Source organism: Delphinapterus leucas, chromosome 15, assembly GCF_059928025.1.
Source record: "Delphinapterus leucas isolate spDelLeu-1000000601 "Yukka" chromosome 15, BTC_Dleu_Yukka2, whole genome shotgun sequence".
Classification (NCBI taxonomy): Eukaryota; Metazoa; Chordata; class Mammalia; order Artiodactyla; family Monodontidae; genus Delphinapterus; species Delphinapterus leucas.
Window position 1 is genome coordinate 38,341,482 of NC_143143.1, and position 16,552 is coordinate 38,358,033.

The window sequence follows — 16,552 nt, forward strand, 5'->3', positions numbered from 1 at the left end:
CCCGGAGGAGGTGACTCGGGCCGGGCGGGCCGCGCGCATTCCTGAGCCTTGAGTCAGCGCGGCCGCCCCCTCCGGCCGGGCCCGCCCCCGGCGCGCACGCCCCTCGCTCCATGGCATTCCCGGGCGGGCGGGCGGGGACTCGGCGCGGGTGCCCTCGGGCCGGCGGCGGCAGCCCCTCCCCGAAGCACTCAGGACCCCCGAGGCCCCGGTGCCGGCGGCGGCGGTGAGTGAGCGCGCGGGGCGGGGGGCGCGGGGCGCGGACCGGGTGGGTTCCGGGGCTGCGTCCGCCGCGCGCGCGGGGCCCGTCCCCACCCCTCCACGGCCAAAGCCGCTCGGAGCGGCCGGAGTCTGGCTGCGTCCCGGCTTCGGGCGACTCTCCGCCCGAGGCGGCCGGACTTTCCTTCCCGGAGTTTCCCGAGCCGCCCGAGGAGGCGGCCCAGCCCCGGATTCCTAACCCGGCGCGCCGCAAAAATAGCCCGCGGCCGGATTAGCGCGTCCCGGCGGCCTGACCCGGCCGGACATCTCGGCTCCATCCCCCGCCCGACAGCTGAGGGTCCCGGGAGCGGGAGGGCTCGGAGTCCGGGGGTGTCCCCAGGCGCCTCTGAGCTGTACCCTCCCCCCCTTACGCTTTCCTTCCCGGCCACCACCAGTGGGTGGTGTCTCCAAGTCGAAACTCTAGCTCAGAGGGTGGGACTTCTCCGGATCATCCCTGTCCCAGTCGTGTTCCCTGGGGTTGGGAATAATTTCAGCAATAATAGCAGTAGCTGTGGAACTGGAGGGGGGGCGGTGGGCGGTGCGAGGAGGGAGTGACCCCACCTTCCGCTTCACAACCCAATCTCCCCGGCTCTAAACACTGGAAGCTGCCGGGCACTTTCCCTACCCTGTGCTCAGTGGCCAAGAGGAGCAGGCCAGGGCTGAGCCTGTGGCCACTACACGGTGCCTCAAAGCAGGCCTGCTCTTGGCTGGGGAGATTGCTGGACCCCAGGTGCTCAGGGCACTGGGGGAGGGCCTGGCTCTCTGCCCTGCTGGGGGCATGTCTGTGCGGCTGGGTGGTGAATGGGCAGGGGAGACAGATGGTCCTGAGCAGAGTTCCTTCTTCTGTGTGTGCAGTTTGGGGTGGTGCGTCTGTGTGTCTGTCTGGGCGGGCGAGGTCTGGGTCTGGAGGCCCTAGCCCTGTGCTGGGAAAGGCCCCCCCATCCCCATCTGGGGACTTCCTGGCAGAGAAGATTCAAGGATGAAACTGGCTTTTCAGGTTTGGCCCAGCCAGATGCTGGGTTCTCCCCACCCCTGTGGAGCCAGCCCCAGCCCCCTTAGCCCCCACCCAGAGGTTGGGAGGAAGCTGGGCCACCCAGCAGATGGTGGGGGCCCAAGGGGTCCCTGAGGCTGAGCCCCCTGCAACCAGGGGTTATTCTGGGTCCTTTTCCTTGAGAAAAGCAGGGGCTACTAGTGGGGCATAAGAGTTGAGTGGCCCTGGATGGTATGTGCCAGGCCCCAGGCTGCTTCCCAAACCCTCCAAGCAATCTCTGCCCATTGCACAGGGAGCTGACTGAGAGCACCAGAGCTGGAGCAGTGCAGTGACAGCATCCCCCGTCCAGCGTTAGTGGGCCGGCCGGCAAACCACTGCCCTTGGGAGCTCGAATTCTAGGGGAGCCCTTGGTTCAGAGGGAGTCACCCAGGCCTCGCCTGCCTTCCTGGGCCCACCCTCAGGGCCTCTGGACTCAAGCTGCTGCTCAGGGCACCTCCTGTAGCTCCTCTCCCCAGATGTGAGGGGCTCCCCCTGCCCGCACCTCCCCAGCTCCTGTCCCTCCATGTGATCGGTGTCTGTGACAGGATCGACTTTCAGCCCAAGGATCAGATTCCTTAGCTTCTGCCTGTTTTCTGGGTTAGGTGTGTTTGAGGGTGACTCCTTCCTCCCTGAACTGAGATGCTCTGGGTGGAGGTGGGGTGGAGCGGTGGCCCAGAGGGGCCTGTTAGCCCTCCCCAGCCTGAGGAGCCCAGATGGTCTGCCCCTCCCCTGGGGGGCTGTGGCCACCTCCCCAGCTCCTGGGCAGACATGGCCCCAGGCTTTGAACCCCCCTGGAGGCTTGGTGACCACAGGTGGTGACTGGCCTCTCTGAGCCTCAGTTTCCTGATCTGTAAGATGGACACAGAGGACCCCTGCAGGGGTTGTGACAGGTCAGTGGGGCTAGCCAGCGTCAGGTTTGAGGCAGGTGTGCCAGGCTTCTGCTGACTGAAGCCATTTCTGCTCCGATAATCGACTTCAGGGGCTTGGTGTCCCCTCCCGCGGCCTTACAGATACTATCCAGCAGCTGACGTGTCCTGAGAAGGGTTGCTAAGCCAGAGGGTATGTGGGCACCGGGAGCTCGTGTGGGGGTGGGGGGTTGGTCAGGGGCACTTGTGGGGCCTCTGACTGGTGACTAGGCTGCTCACCTGCCTTCTCTCCAGGCCTGTTGCTGGGATGTGGGTCTTTCCACTGTGTAGCTTGAGACAGGCTTGCACCTAACCCCCGAGGTCCAGCTAGATCCCAGATCGTCCCACCCAGAAGCTATAGCTGAGCCCCTGCCCTACCCCACTGCTGGCTGTGTGGCACGGACGGGTCCTCTGACCTTTCTGAGCCTGGGGCACCCCGACCCCAGGGTGCGTCCACCCTGCCAGACCCAGACGGGTCATAGGCTTTAATTCTGGTGGCCAGTGACCCTCTGGGTCATAGTCTGCTGAGGCTTTGGGCAGCGCCCAGTCCACAGGGCCAGTGCTCCCTTTCCTGCACCACCCTCCCAGGGCAGTTACCTTCAGGGCCTCCTGTGCAGAGAGCCTCCTGTGGTTCTGTTGTTGGATCCCTGCATTCCTATCATCTGGGGTGACAGCTGGTGATGGGCGCCTTGGGGGGGCAGGGATCCGATGTGTCCTCCTGGGGACAGCACGGGGCACCCAGCAAGCCATTGGCCAGGTGTCAGGTCTGCCCTGCTCCCTTCTGAACCTCATATCTTCCACAGAAGAGTGGAGGGGTCTCTGGGAGGGGTGAGGGCCTGGCCAGGATCATTCCCGACAAGATGCCGGTTACTGATGGTGAGGTCAAGAGGCACAGAGCAGCCAGCTCACTTTCGCTTTGCCACATAGGAGCACGTAGTGGAGGACTGAATTCTAGGCTGCCAGACAGCTGTTGATTCCCCCCTCCCAAGGGAGACCTGGGGCTGGGCATCAGACTAGGGGTCAGACAGGACACTGAGGGTCAGAGGTCAGGGTTCACGTGGGGAGGTCAGAGGAGCTGGCGCATCCTGGGACCATGCTCAGGTGAGCTGGGCACACGTCTGGGCAGGTGTCCTGGGGTGGGCCCAACTGCTCCAACTGACATGGGTGGCCGGTGGTCCCCTGGGCAGGGTAGGCCCCAGGCTTGGTGGGTCTGGTCCTGGGGCCGGGCCGCTTGCTTGACCTCCAGCTGCCCTTGGTCCGTGTTGTCCCTCAAGTGTGCGGGGCAGGCCTAAGTGCAGAAATAGAGGGTCCAGCTTAACCCCGGCCACAGCCTGTCCAGGCCTGGGTGGGCCAGAACTTCTCCCCGGTCTCCTCCTGCCTCTTGGCCACACCTTCCCAAACTGGGCCTCCCCAAAGGGTGTGGCCTGGGTCCTCCCATGCCTTGTGCTCTGGTTGAATATGCTCCTGGGCCCTCCTTGGGGAGCTCCCCACAGCTGGCAGGCATCACCAGCCTGCTCGTTTGTTTGTTTCTTTTTAGTTGAAGTATAGATGACTTACAATATTATATTCGTTTTAGGTCCAGCCTGTTTTTTTTTTGATTCAGCTGCTGCTTCTCGAGCACCTACTGTGTGCCCAGCACTGCTGTGGCGCCTGAATTTCAGAGGGGAAAATTCAGGCTATCTCAGGGTTGCAGGTGGTAGAGGGGAGCTGGGTCAGTGCACAGTGTCTCAGGCCAGGCTCCCCGACACCGGCCTGCCTGCACTGGCTCCTGCTTCTGGACCCCCCCTGGACCCCTGCCCAGGGTCCCCCATCATCCCCAGAGCAGGCATGGCTGCTTCTCAGGGCTGCCCCACAGCCCTCCACCCTGCTGGCTGCAGTGGCTCCCCCTCCCCTCGCTCCCGCTTAAAGCAGCCCTGGTGGTCCCGGTACCCTGCAGGCCCTCCCTCTGCATCCCCTCCAGCTTCACCCCACACTCCTGAGCTGCTCAGAGCTCCGTCTTCACAGTTAGCTTTTGCTTCGTCAGCCTCCCCACTGCGCTTCTAGTTGCCTGTTTGGGTGTCTCCTGGTGGGTCTGGGCCCCGGGTGGGCAGCCACGAATGTCACCAGAGTGACTCAGACGGCAGGCAGGCCCTCCCTGGGCTGTGGTCTCTCCCTGCACTGAGGGGCAGCAGAGCAGAGATGCTGTTGGGATTCCCCCTCAGGGACCGTCTAGGAACAAGAGCCCACTGTGCGCCTGGGGGAGACCCAGACACTGAGCCACTGTCTCCTCTGGGCGGGCGCTGTGCCCCTTCCCGGCCCAGACTCTTTGTCCGGTCTGGACCCGACCCTCCCCCACACCCTCAGGGTCCACTGTGGAGCCACTCCCGACCCTGCTTGTGAATCCCACCCACTTGATGCCCAGATTGCCGCAGGGGCGCTGGGGGATTGGGCACACAGGGGTGGGTCAGGCCGGGAACCCATAGCACTGAGGGCAGGGAGCTGTGTGGGTTATGGGGCACCCTCCAGCCTCTGCCCCAGACACAGGAGGGATCTGGTGGGGTGAGGGCCACCGGGAGGTCTGTATGTCCAGGCAGGGAGCTGGTGCCTCCCTCGTGAGGTGAGCGGCTCCTGTGTCTGGTGGGCCCAGGCCAGCGGGGGTCAGGGGGGCATCTGGCTCCTGTGTGTGCTCACCACCCGCTTCCCACCTCCTTGCTTGTGCTGTTTCTGTTCCCACCCGGTCATGTGGTAGCTCCTCCTCCCAGAGCCAAGTGAAGGGGCATCTTTGGGAATTTGCCATCACCCCACTTCATGGGGACTGGCCCCTGCTAGCTCGTGCTCTGAAATGACCAGTGATCATTCAGCAGTGGCTCTGGAGCAGCCCTGTCCTAGGCACCGTGGACCCGGCATGACAGGACCGGACCGCACACACGTGGGTGCGCTCCCGACCGTGCCAAGGGAATCCAGGGCCTGTCAGGGAGGGGCCGCCTGACTGAGGCCGGGGATCCTTGAACACGTGGGCAGAATGCGTGTACTGGGAGAGCCAGGTGTGAGGAGAGGCTGTGGGAGCACAGTGGGAGCCAGGGAGGGTCGCAAGTGTGTGTGTGGTGCTGAGCCAGTCAGCTGGCAACGGTTCTGGCACTCCTGAGTGGAGAACCAGCTTCTGTCACCTAGAGGTGCTGGGCGTGCGCAGGCTCCTGTAGGGGCTCGTCCCTGGCACCCAGCCTGCCGGGTACCAGCAGTGATCCCAGGTCCACACTTGGCCTCTCTAGACCTCACAATAGCTTTACCAGGAGCGTATGAAACTCTGTGAGGCATGGGGTGGTCGGGTGGCAGAGACAGACTTAAGGTACCATAGCCTCCCCCATCTGAAATGCTAAGGGGGTCCCCATCCTGTCTGGCCCCTTCCCGACAAGGCCCCATGGGCACAGCACCATCTGAGGAGTCCGATCGCCCAGATCTCCACCTGGCAGGCCCGGCCCGCCGTGGCTCAGAGGGTGCACCCAGGGTGCTGTCCCAGCCCTGCAGGTTCTGGACGCGCCTCTCAGCACCTTCTGCCTTCTCGATAAGCCTAACACTGTCTGAGGTTCCACCACTAGTGCTTGAGACCTGGAGCTGTCCTGCCCAGTCATTTCCTTACCAGCAGGGAGAGCTTACAATCACCTTGGTCTGTGAAGGGAGGGCTGGTGGATGACAAGGAAGACGCTGCCCTCCCAGGATGCTGACCTGTGGCCTGGTCAGCCACAGCCGTGCAGGGCTGGGCTGGGCTGTGGTGCGAGTTGGATGCCGAGTGCTGGTCCCAGAGGGACCCAGTTCTCAGTCAGGATGCCCTCATGTCAGACACTGCCTCCATCCCCTCCAGGGACCCTCCATCTGACCGCAGCTTGTGGGGCTCAGTGTAGGCGGGGCCAGGAAGGGATTCCCAGGGATGTGGGAACAAATGCTGCCCTCAGCCCTTTTCCTGAGACCAGAGCAGGTGAGGGTAGGGGAGAGAGGCTTGGCCCTGGGAGCTATGTTGTGATGGAAAGACTCCTGAGTGCATAGTCAGCTCAGGGAAAAGGTCGGAACGTGAGGGATGGGCCAAGAGTCAGAAGGCATCCCCGGACTGCTTCCCTCCAGGCCTGTTCCTGGTTGGGGTAGGGCCAGTGGGAACCGTGATTAGTGTTCAGGCTCAGCCCCATTTGGTACAGGGCCAGTAGGCGCTGCCAGCTGCATCCTGGCCTGATCTCCAGTCAATATAGGGCCAGTAGGACCTGTGTGCTGGGTGCCGGGCTGGTCCCCGATTGTCATAGGGCCAATAGAAGCTGTGAGTGTTGTCCTGGGCCTATCCCTGGGTAGCAGAGGGCCGCTAGGAGCTAGGAGCGGCGTCCTGGGCCCCCCGTGTCTTATGAGCAGCACAGCAGCGTTCTGTGCCATCCTGCGTCTGTGCCACGGGGCCGGGGGGGGGGGGCGGTGCGGGATGAGCAACATCCCTGGCTGTTCCCAGGTCCATAGAGAGCTGGGGGTGGTGGTGGCTCTGAGCAGGGTTCTGGACCCCTGGACCTTCCCTGATCTGTAAAGGGCCAGTAGCAACTGTGTCCTTAGTTATGCCGCCTGAATATGTGGCCTTGGGCAAGACAAGCCTCTCTTTCTAGGCCGCAGTTTCCCGATTTGTAAAGTATTTTCTCTGTATCTCTCCAGGCAGTTGAGAGGGAGGCTCCAAAGTAGAAGCTGTTTCTAGCGACCTCAGTGGATGGGTCACAGACACCGCAGGTCAGAATCTTCAGGGTCTGAAGCTCTTTGAGAGGCTGAGGAATTTTGGAGTCTCCACCACGCCCCTGCTATCCTTGCCCCCATTGTTCTAGGAACCCTTCTAGTCTTGGATATCCTGTTTCCAGGCCCTGTGATCCTTCTCTGGGGCCAGGGAAGCAGATACGCCCTGAAACTGCCATTTCGTAAAGGGAGAATTAAGTGCCAAGGAGCCATGCTTATGTGGCCACTGCCTTCAGCTTATGTGGCTGAAGCTGGATATCCCGGCCGTGGTGCCCCCGGCAGCAGAGGAGTCCAGCTTCCTGCAGGTAGGCCCTGGCCTCTCTGCTCTGGGTCCTGGGCCCTCCCCCTGTGCCCAGGTAATGTGGGACAGGGGTCTCAGATGCTTAAGGTGGCACAGAGCAAGGCGTCCCGAAGCACTGTGGGGCTTTGCTGCTGTTTCTGGGCCTGTGGCGCCCCCTGGTGGTCACAGCGGCCTTTTCACCAGGTGGTTTCCAGGAGGTCTCTTGGCTATAGGAGCCCTTGGCCCCTGGGAAGCCAGGTGGTCCCTCCTCTGAGAGATGGAGGGACCATGCACCCTGTCGTGGGCATAGTGAACCCTCTGTCTCTGGAGCAGCTGTCATGGTGGTTAAGAAGCTGAGGTCTGTGTCCAATAGGCTTGAGATTTGCCCCGTGTACAGACCGGGCCAGCCCCTCAGCTTGCCTCTGCCCTCGTGCTTATTCATACTTCTGCACTGGCCATTCCCAGTGTGGGGAACACCCTGCCACCTAACCTTGCTCACTAGATCAACTCGAAAGCCTTTGCTCAGACGTCACCGCACAGAGAGGCATCGCTCCTCTGACGACTGTAATGTGCTGGTTTTTCCTTTATCTTTTAATTAACTTTTTAAAAAATTTTATTTATTTTTGGCTGCGTTGGGTCTTCATTGCTGCACGCGGGCTGTCTCTGGTTGCAGCGAGCAGGGGCTACTCTTCGTTGTGCGCGGGCCTCTCATTGCGGTGGCTTCTCTCATTGCGGAGCATGGGCTCTAGGTGTGCGGGCTTCCGTAGTTGTGGCACGCAGGCTCAGTAGTTGTGGCGCATGGGCTTAGTTGCTCCGTGGCATGTGGGATCTTCCTGGACCAGGGATCGAACCCATGTCCCCTGCATTGGCAGGCGGATTCTTAACCACTGCGCCACCAGGGAAGTCCTGATGTGCTGTTTTATCCTTGTCACACGTTGCAGCCTTTAGCACGGTGTATCTACATGTGACCTTATTGTTTGTCTGGACTCTAAGCTTGAGGAGTGCAGGGATTTTGTCTGTTTCGGTTTCCCTGCTTCTCCACCAACATGTCCCAAGCATCTAGGAGTGGCTCATAGTAGGTCCTCAGCTATTCATCACATGAATGCATGTTGTTTGAGGACCTAGTGTGTGCCTAGCCGTGTCTTTCGGGACGACAGAGGCAGGAACCAAGCGCGTGGGTGCCGAGCCCGTGCTGGGACTCTGGCAGCAGAGCCGTGCCCACGCCTGTTGGGCTATCCCTGCTTCTCCCTCCTCCTGTGTCTGGGCCCCATGAACCCTCAGAGATCTGCCAGTGCTGTTTTTTCGCTGCGCCATGCAGCTTGCAGCATCTTAGTTCCCCGACCAGGAATTGAACCCGGGCCCCCGGCAGTGAAAGTGTGGAGTCCTAACCACTGCGCTGCCAGGGAAGTGCCTGTCAGCGCTGTTATTGAATAACACACCACGCCCCCTAGGCCCCCCTAGCTCTGCCCGGAACCATGGGTGAGGCCCGCAGGGACAGCACCAGCAGCCTGCAGCGCAAGAAGCCGCCGTGGCTGAAGCTGGATATCCCGGCCGTGGTGCCCCCGGCAGCAGAGGAGTCCAGCTTCCTGCAGGTAGGCCCTGGCCAGCGGGGGCTGCAGGTGCAGCCCATCCAGCCGCCTCACTGGGTCCCCGTTGCCCAGCCCCTGAGACGCCAGGCGTTCCTGCGCAGTGTGAGCATGCCGGCCGAGCCCACCCGCGTCCCCTCACCCCACCAGGAGCCCCGGCGTCCGGGGCTGCAGCGCCAGATGTCCATCACACAGACCATCCGCAGGTACTTCGCTGTCCCGGCTGCTTCGCGGCGGGTTGGGGGCTGGGCCGGTGGGACAGAAGCAGGCATACAGGGTCCCCTTCGGGCACCGGGGCTGGAAGTGGAGCAAGGGCTTTCTCCTCCATCCTGTCCCCTCATCACCCTGTCCTCCTCCTGCTCTGGGGACTGACTGCTGTCACCTACTGCCTTTCTCTGCTCCCCCCCAGAACTTGCTCTCTTCTCTCTCTCTCGCCCGCCCCCCCCCCCCCAATGCTCTGGTCCCCCCTGAACAGCCGACAGGTGCGCTTTGGGTGTGTCCACACTCTGCCTCTGTTGGGCGCCCCTGCTGCCCGCAGGGCCCTCACACAGCGCTCGTCTCTCTCTCGGTCCCTGCTCAGGTACCTTGGGCAGGGCATGAGTGTGTTGGCGTCAGCTGGTGTGTGCATGGCTTGTGACCTCTCGGGAGCTGCCAGCGTGGTTGGTGTTCCCCGGGGGCTCCTGACGGCAGGTGCTGGCAGTGTTTTTGCTTGCATGTCCAAGGACTGTGGGCAGCCTGCTTGGGTGTGCGGCGCCCCCTGCCTGACTTCTGTGGTGTCCAAGGTCAAGCTGCTGCCCAGGGCCACGCTTTCTCTGGCTGAGCTAAGGGCTGAACTCTGACGTCTGTCTCCAGACTCAGTGTCTCCCCACAAATGCCCGTCTCAGGGATGGAGTGAGGGCCTGTGTGAAATACTCACCTATTTCACCAAGACCTGCCATCTCTGGTGCTGGTGGCAGCTTGGAGCTGGCTAATTGTTTAGAGGGTGACCAGGGCCGAAACCCACTTATCCTCTTAATCAGACCCAGCCCACCTGGACCCCAGACCCTGGAGTGTCCGGAGGCTTGGGGCGGGCATGCTGCCCAGGTGTAGTGCCTCTGAGGTCCCTGCTGGGGAGAGGGGACAGCTAGCCTCCCCTTGCTGAGTCCCTCCCCTGGCAGGGGCACTGCCGACTGGTTTGGAGTGAGCAAGGACAGTGACAGCACCCAGAAGTGGCAGCGCAAGAGCATCCGTCACTGCAGCCAGCGCTACGGGAAGCTGAAGCCCCAGGTCATCCGGGAGCTAGACCTGCCCAGCCAGGACAACGTGTCGCTGACCAGCACTGAGACGCCCCCTCCTCTGTACGTGGGGCCATGCCAGCTGGGCATGCAGAAGGTATGCCCTCCCGCTGCTGCCTCCCACAGTTCCGTCACTCTGCTGCCCTGAGCTGGGGCTGGGGACACAGCCAGTCTAAGCACAGAGGTTGCTTGGAGCTCACGGTCTGGGCGGGTGGTCGGATGGTCCCGTAAAGGCACCTAAGATACTCTCTGGGAAGCGGGGCTTGGGGGAGAGGACAGGTCCTGGGATTGTACCACAGGCCAGCCTCTGGGTGGGAGAGCATCCCAGGATGAACAGCAGCGTAAAGGAAATACAGGCGGAGAACGGGACCCCTCTGGTGCAGTGGGGGGGGGGTGGTACCCACTCAGCTGTCCAGGGAGCCTCTGGGGAGCGGGACGAGCAGCAGCTGTGTTCTCCATGGCGGGGCCGGGTGGGGGAGGAGCCCCCTTGGCTAGACCCAGCCCCCGACTCCTGCATCTCCTCCCCTCCTCCAGATCATAGACCCCCTGGCCCGGGGCCGGGCCTTCCGCTTGGCGGATGATGCCGCCGATGGCCTGAGTGCCCCGCACACGCCGGTCACGCCGGGTGCCGCCTCCCTCTGCTCCTTCTCCAGCTCCCGTTCGGGTTTCAACCGGCTCCCGCGGCGGCGCAAGCGCGAGTCGGTGGCCAAGATGAGCTTCCGGGCAGCCGCTGCGCTGGTGAAGGTGGGTGCAGGGGCCGGGGTGGGGGCGGGGGCTGAGCCAGTACCACGCTGCGTCCTCACCCCCTCGCTGGCAGGGCCGCTCGGTTAGGGATGGCACACTGCGCCGGGTCCAGCGCCGAAGCTTCACTCCTGCCAGCTTCCTGGAGGAGGACACGGCTGACTTCCCCGACGAGCTGGACACATCCTTCTTTGCCCGGGTAAGAGCCTGGCACCATCACCCATGACCCCTGTGCCTATGCTTCCCACACTGACCATGTGTGTTTGCTCAGGAAGGTGTCCTCCACGAGGAGCTGTCCACATACCCAGATGAGGTGTTCGAGTCCCCATCGGAGGCAGCGCTTAAGGACTGGGAGAGAGCCCCAGAGCAGGCGGACCTCACGGGTGGGGCCCTGGACCGCAGCGAGCTGGAGCGCAGCCACCTGATGTTGTGAGTGCCTCCTGGCGGGCTCCGAGGGGGCCGGGGGGCAGGTCCTGCGGCTCTCAGGAGCGGCTGGCCCCAAAGGCACGACCCTAGAGGGCCCCGGGAGGAGGTCATCTTGTGGACTGGGAGCCCAGCTTGGCAACTGTGTTTGGGGGACCCAGGGGTGGGCACCGTTCGAGTCTGGACTGCCCTCACCTGGAAGAGGATCTCAGTCCCAGAGCCCACAGGCTGGAGACAATCTCGGGGGAAGGAGGAGGTGACGTAGTTAACACTCGCAGATTAGCCAGGGACCCTCATGTAGGTCCGAACCCACCTCCCTGCCATGCCAGGAGCGGCTGGGGATCATGCTTTTACTGGTGAGGTGTGGGCTGACATAAGCCTGTCACACAGTGTCTTCACCGCTAGTTGGGAGCAAGACAGACACGGGGTGTCGCCCATGCCCGCCGGGGATGGACTGCGGCAGGTGGGAGGTCTGGGGCTGGGAGTGACGGCACCCCTTCCCCCAGGCCCCTGGAACGTGGCTGGCGCAAGCAGAAGGAGGGCGGTGCAGGGGCCCCGCAGCCCAAGGTGCGGCTGCGGCAGGAGGTGGTGAGCGCCGCGGGTCAGCGGCGGGGCCAGCGCATCGCGATGCCGGTGCGCAAGTTCTTCGCCAGGGAGAAGCGGCCGTATGGGCTGGGCATGGTGGGCCGGCTAACCAACCGCACTTACCGCAAGCGAATCGACAGCTATGTCAAACGCCAGATTGAGGACATGGACGACCACAGGTAGGCGTGGAGGGGATGCGGCTTCGGGAAGGCAAGGCTCCAGGTGGGTGTGGGGGCTCCGGGCTGGGGATGCCGCCTCTGCTGACGCTTTGCCCCGCAGGCCCTTCTTCACCTACTGGCTCACCTTCGTGCACTCGCTCGTCACCATTCTAGCCGTTTGCATCTATGGCGTGGCACCCGTAGGCTTCTCACAGCACGAGACCGTAGACTCGGTGAGCCTCGGCGCCTTCCCTGGCGAGCCCTGGGCTCTGGGCTCCCTCCCACCCATTCTGGGAGGAGAGGGCTCGGCTGAGCTCTGTCTGATCTTTCTCCCCAAACTTCCAGGTGCTGCGCAACCGAGGGGTCTATGAGAATGTCAAGTACGTTCAGCAGGAGAACTTCTGGATCGGGCCCAGCTCGGTGAGGGTGGGGCCGGGGGGCGGGGCCCCAGGGCCCCGGGGCTGGCCGAGGGCCCGGCCGCAGCTGCACATCCTCTTCCCTGCAGGAGGCTCTCATTCACCTGGGTGCCAAGTTCTCGCCCTGCATGCGCCAGGATCCGCAGGTGCATAGTTTCATCCACGCTGCGCGCGAGCGTGAGAAGCACTCAGCCTGCTGTGTGCGCAACGACCGGTCTGGCTGCGTGCAGACCTCAGAAGAGGAGTGCTCGGTGAGTGCCTGCCCGCAGCTCAGCTCGCACCCTTGTCTGCACCTTGTGTTTGTGGTTACCTTGGGACTTCAGATAGAGCCAGCTGGTTATCCTAAACCCCTAGTTCTCAGCACATTATGCCGTCCGTCTGTGCCAGGCCCCTTGCATCACATTTTCCTTTTTTCCTGCACCTCCTCCATCTCATGCTGCTCACCCTGTAGACCCTGTGTCCTTAATTTATTTTTATTTATTTATTTTTTTTATGACCGCGCTGCAAGGCTTGTGGGATCCTAGTTCCCCGACCAGGGATCGGACCCAGGCCCGGCATTGAAAGCGCCAAGTCCTAACCACTGGACCGCCAGGGAATTACGCATGTGTCCTTAATTTGGGTGTGCTCTTCCCACACGTGTTCATCTTGTTTTTGTGCACGTGTCTTAAGTTTCTATAAATGGTATTGCCTTTTCCCACTAAATTAAAAAAAAATTTTTTTTTGAATACTTTTTGGCTGCATCGGGTCTTATTTGCGGCAGGCGGGATCTTTGTTGCGGCGAGTGGGCTTCTCTCTAGTTGTGGCATGGGGGTTTTTTCTCTTCTCCAGTTGTGGTGCGCGGGCTCCAGAGTGCGTGGGCCCTGTGGTTTGTGGCACGCGGGCTCTCATTGAGGAGCACGAGCTCAGTAGTTGTGGCGCGAGGGCTCAGTTGCCCCGCGGCATGTGGGATCCCAGTTCCCCGACCAGGGATCGAACCCGTGTTCCCTGCATTGGAAGGCAGATTCATTACCACTGGACCACCAGGGAAGTCCCTGAATTTTAAAAACTTTATCCACGTTCTTATCATCTTATTTGGAGGTGCCGTAGTTTGTACCAGTTCTCTGATTTTGAACACTGGTGGTTTCTATTTTTAAGCTAATAGGAACTATGCTGTTGAATTCCTTATAACCATCTCCCAACACGCGAGCGATTTCCAGAGTTTAAGTTCAGAGTGGTGGGGGTGTAGAGCCAGAGGGAGGAGCTCAGAATCAGTGCTTCTGATTCCTCCTGTCTGGGAACTGTACCGGGACGTGGGCTCTGACCAGGGCTGAGCCCGTGTCCTCCCACAGTCCACGCTGGCAGTGTGGGTGAAGTGGCCCTTCCATCCCAGCGCCCCAGACCTTGCTGGCCACAAGAGGCACTTTGGCTCTGTCTGCCACCAGGACCCCAGGTCAGTCCTGCGGGCCCCTCCCTTACCTTCCTTTGTCCACGTCTCCCTTGGGAGTGAGGGTGGAGAGAGGTATAATGGCTCTCCTTGTTGTCCAGTCGGGCAGGAGGGGGCTAAGCCAAGGGCACAAAGCAAGGACTGACCACATCCTGGGCTCGTGCAGGGTGTGTGATGAGCCTTCCTCCGAGGACCCCCATGAGTGGCCAGATGACATCACCAAGTGGCCGGTGAGCCGGGGTGGAGGGGTTGTTTGGGAGTCACCCTTATCGTGTGGGGGAGGAATCCACACCTCATCCATCAGCGATGCCCCAGAGGTCCCCGTTGGGGGACCACCCTGTGCTTCCAGATGCTTTGCACTGGCTGTTAGCCAGCCTGTCCATCCACCACAGCCTACCTCTCTGAGCAGAACCATGGAGCCTTGGGAGGTCAAATGACATTATTCCAATTTGACAGATGGTCAAACTGAGGCTTAGGGTGTAGTACCTGCTTGAAGTCAAAGGAAGCCTATTTCCCATCCTAGGAGCCTGTCCATCTTTGCCCCAACCAAGCATAGCGTGGGGCCCAAGGTTAGGGGAGACCCTGACCCAACTCACCCCCATTTGTGACACAGATCTGCACCAAAAACAGCGCTGGGAACTACACCAACCACCCGCACATGGACTGTGTCATCACGGGCCGGCCCTGCTGCATTGGCACCAAGGGCAGGTAGGGCTGCCTGTGTGGGCATGTGCAGCTGGTCCTGGGCACAAAGTGTTGCCCTGGGGCTGTGCCCTCTTCCCCTCCCCAGTCCCAAAATAACTCAAGATACCAAGGGGCATGGGGTGAGGAAGGGGCTAGGCCTATCCAGGGCCAACAAAGCTGGGCAAGTGGGGCTGAAACCTGGGCCTGGAAGCCCTCCCAACCCTGGCCTGACCTTCCAGGTGTGAGATCACCTCCCGGGAGTACTGTGACTTCATGAGGGGCTACTTCCACGAGGAGGCCACACTCTGCTCTCAGGTAGGCCTCCTGGGTGAGGGTCCCTCCCCGTCCCCGCAGCCATGGCGGGTGCTGACAGGCCACTCTGCACAGGTGCACTGCATGGACGACGTGTGTGGGCTGTTGCCCTTCCTCAACCCCGAGGTGCCCGACCAGTTCTACCGCCTGTGGCTGTCCCTATTCTTGCACGCTGGGCAAGTGACACCATGTGGGCTGAGCGGGGTTGGGTGGAGTGGGTGGTCCCAGGGACCCCAGGAGTAGCTGGTGAGCCTTCCCCGCTGAATGCCCCCCCTCCCCACAGGATCCTGCACTGCTTGGTGTCTGTCTGCTTCCAGATGACTGTCCTGCGGGACCTGGAGAAGCTGGCAGGCTGGCACCGCATAGCCATCATCTACCTGCTGAGTGGCATCACTGGTAACCTGGCCAGTGCCATTTTCCTGCCATACCGGGCAGAGGTAAGGCTGCCCCCAGGGTGGGGCCCTCCTACGTGCACCTGCTGCCCAGCATGAACTGGTTCCACCACAGAGTCGAGTTCCTACAGTGCCCCGCCTGGGAGCAGCTCCACTTGGCTCCTGTCCCGATACACTCTGGGCGGAGGGAGGCGGGACAGGGCGACCCGCTCAGGCCCACCGGCTCACAGGCACCCACACGCCCCCAGGTGGGCCCCGCCGGCTCGCAGTTCGGCATCCTGGCCTGCCTCTTCGTGGAGCTCTTCCAGAGCTGGCAGGTCCTGGCGCGGCCCTGGCGTGCCTTCTTCAAGCTGCTGGCTGTGGTGCTCTTCCTGTTCACCTTCGGGCTGCTGCCCTGGATCGACAACTTCGCCCACATCTCGGGCTTCGTCAGCGGCCTCTTCCTCTCCTTTGCCTTCTTGCCCTACATCAGCTTTGGCAAGTTTGACCTGTACCGCAAGCGCTGCCAGATCATCGTCTTTCAGGCGGTCTTCCTGGGCCTCCTGGCCGGCCTGGTGGTCCTCTTCTACTTCTACCCTGTGCGTTGTGAGTGGTGCGAGTTCCTCACCTGCATCCCCTTCACTGACAAGTTTTGTGAGAAGTACGAGCTGGACGCTCAGCTCCACTGAGCTGGTGGGGTGCTGGGGCCGTGTGCCCTGTGGGCCGGGGCCAGGCCTGAGGCTCGGGACTCCGCCTGCGAGCCCTGGTCCCCTTGCACAGACCCCTTGTGCCGTGTTCACTGCTGTTGAACCCCTCGTACTTCCGGGCATTTATCACAGTAGTTCCCGAGATTACCTTCTAACTAGCCTCTCGACGACCACCTCATGTGGCCAATAAATGGACCGGGAGCGTTTTAGCTGCCACTAACTTGACCAGAGCTGCCTCCTCCTTTCCGGGTTCTGGCTGGAGGCTGTGGAGGGAGGTCCTTCAGTGCCCAGGCCTCCCACTCACAAGTCCCCAGAACAGGGAACTCAGTGTCACGTACACCTCCCAGGGAAGTCCTCAGCCAAGTGCACACACCCTGTCCCCGTTCTATAGGAGGACTGGTAGGCGACAAAGGGACAAGGACCTATGAATGCACAGTCACACTTCCCTACCCACACTGAGAGGTGCCCCACCCCAGCCCTCCCTGCCCAGCTGGCAGCTCCAATTCCAGCCCCGAGCCACCACCCTTTCCAGGAGCTGGTGAAGGCACTGCTGTAGGTGAGCCCTTAGGCTGAAGCTGGAGGCCCTGTCCACGGCTGGGCTCAGACACAGGCCTTTGTTTCCCCACAAGCAGAAACAGAGAGCCAGCCGCTCAGCTTTCACCTTCTCCTCGCTG

The 16,552-nt window shown here is 61.9% G+C and overlaps 1 protein-coding gene across 7 annotated transcripts; it reads left to right on the forward strand.

Moving 5' to 3' along the window:
* The first annotated feature begins 72 nt into the window (after positions 1–72).
* RHBDF1 (rhomboid 5 homolog 1) lies at positions 73–16,531 on the forward strand. 7 transcript variants are annotated; one of them, XM_089896458.1, is made up of 19 exons: positions 73–223; positions 8,650–8,790; positions 8,860–8,990; positions 9,260–9,364; positions 9,942–10,155; positions 10,593–10,802; positions 10,876–10,998; positions 11,071–11,228; positions 11,729–11,986; positions 12,087–12,198; positions 12,311–12,385; positions 12,471–12,632; positions 13,710–13,810; positions 13,971–14,034; positions 14,418–14,512; positions 14,728–14,803; positions 14,876–14,976; positions 15,084–15,237; positions 15,441–16,531. In XM_089896458.1, the coding sequence occupies exons 2-19, from the start codon at positions 8,674–8,676 to the stop codon at positions 15,858–15,860; spliced, it is 2,676 nt and encodes an 891-aa protein (XP_089752584.1). In that variant the 5' UTR covers positions 73–223; positions 8,650–8,673; the 3' UTR covers positions 15,861–16,531. The 7 variants fall into 7 exon arrangements, with proteins under 7 accessions (XP_089752584.1, XP_089752583.1, XP_089752578.1 ...); XM_089896457.1 differs by lacking the exon at positions 73–223 and having other exon boundaries at positions 281–8,990; XM_089896453.1 differs by lacking the exons at positions 73–223; positions 9,260–9,364 and having other exon boundaries at positions 283–8,790.
* Positions 16,532–16,552: the final 21 nt, after the last annotated feature.

Coding starts and splice junctions, on each gene's coding strand:
- RHBDF1 (XM_089896457.1), top strand. CDS start 8,674: ATGGGTGAGGCCCGCAGGGACAGCACCAGCAGCCTGCAGCGCAAGAAG. Junction 10,999..11,070: donor ACACATCCTTCTTTGCCCGG/GTAAGAGCCTGG, acceptor GTGTTTGCTCAG/GAAGGTGTCCTCCACGAGGA. Junction 14,977..15,083: donor TCCCTATTCTTGCACGCTGG/GCAAGTGACACC, acceptor CCCTCCCCACAG/GATCCTGCACTGCTTGGTGT.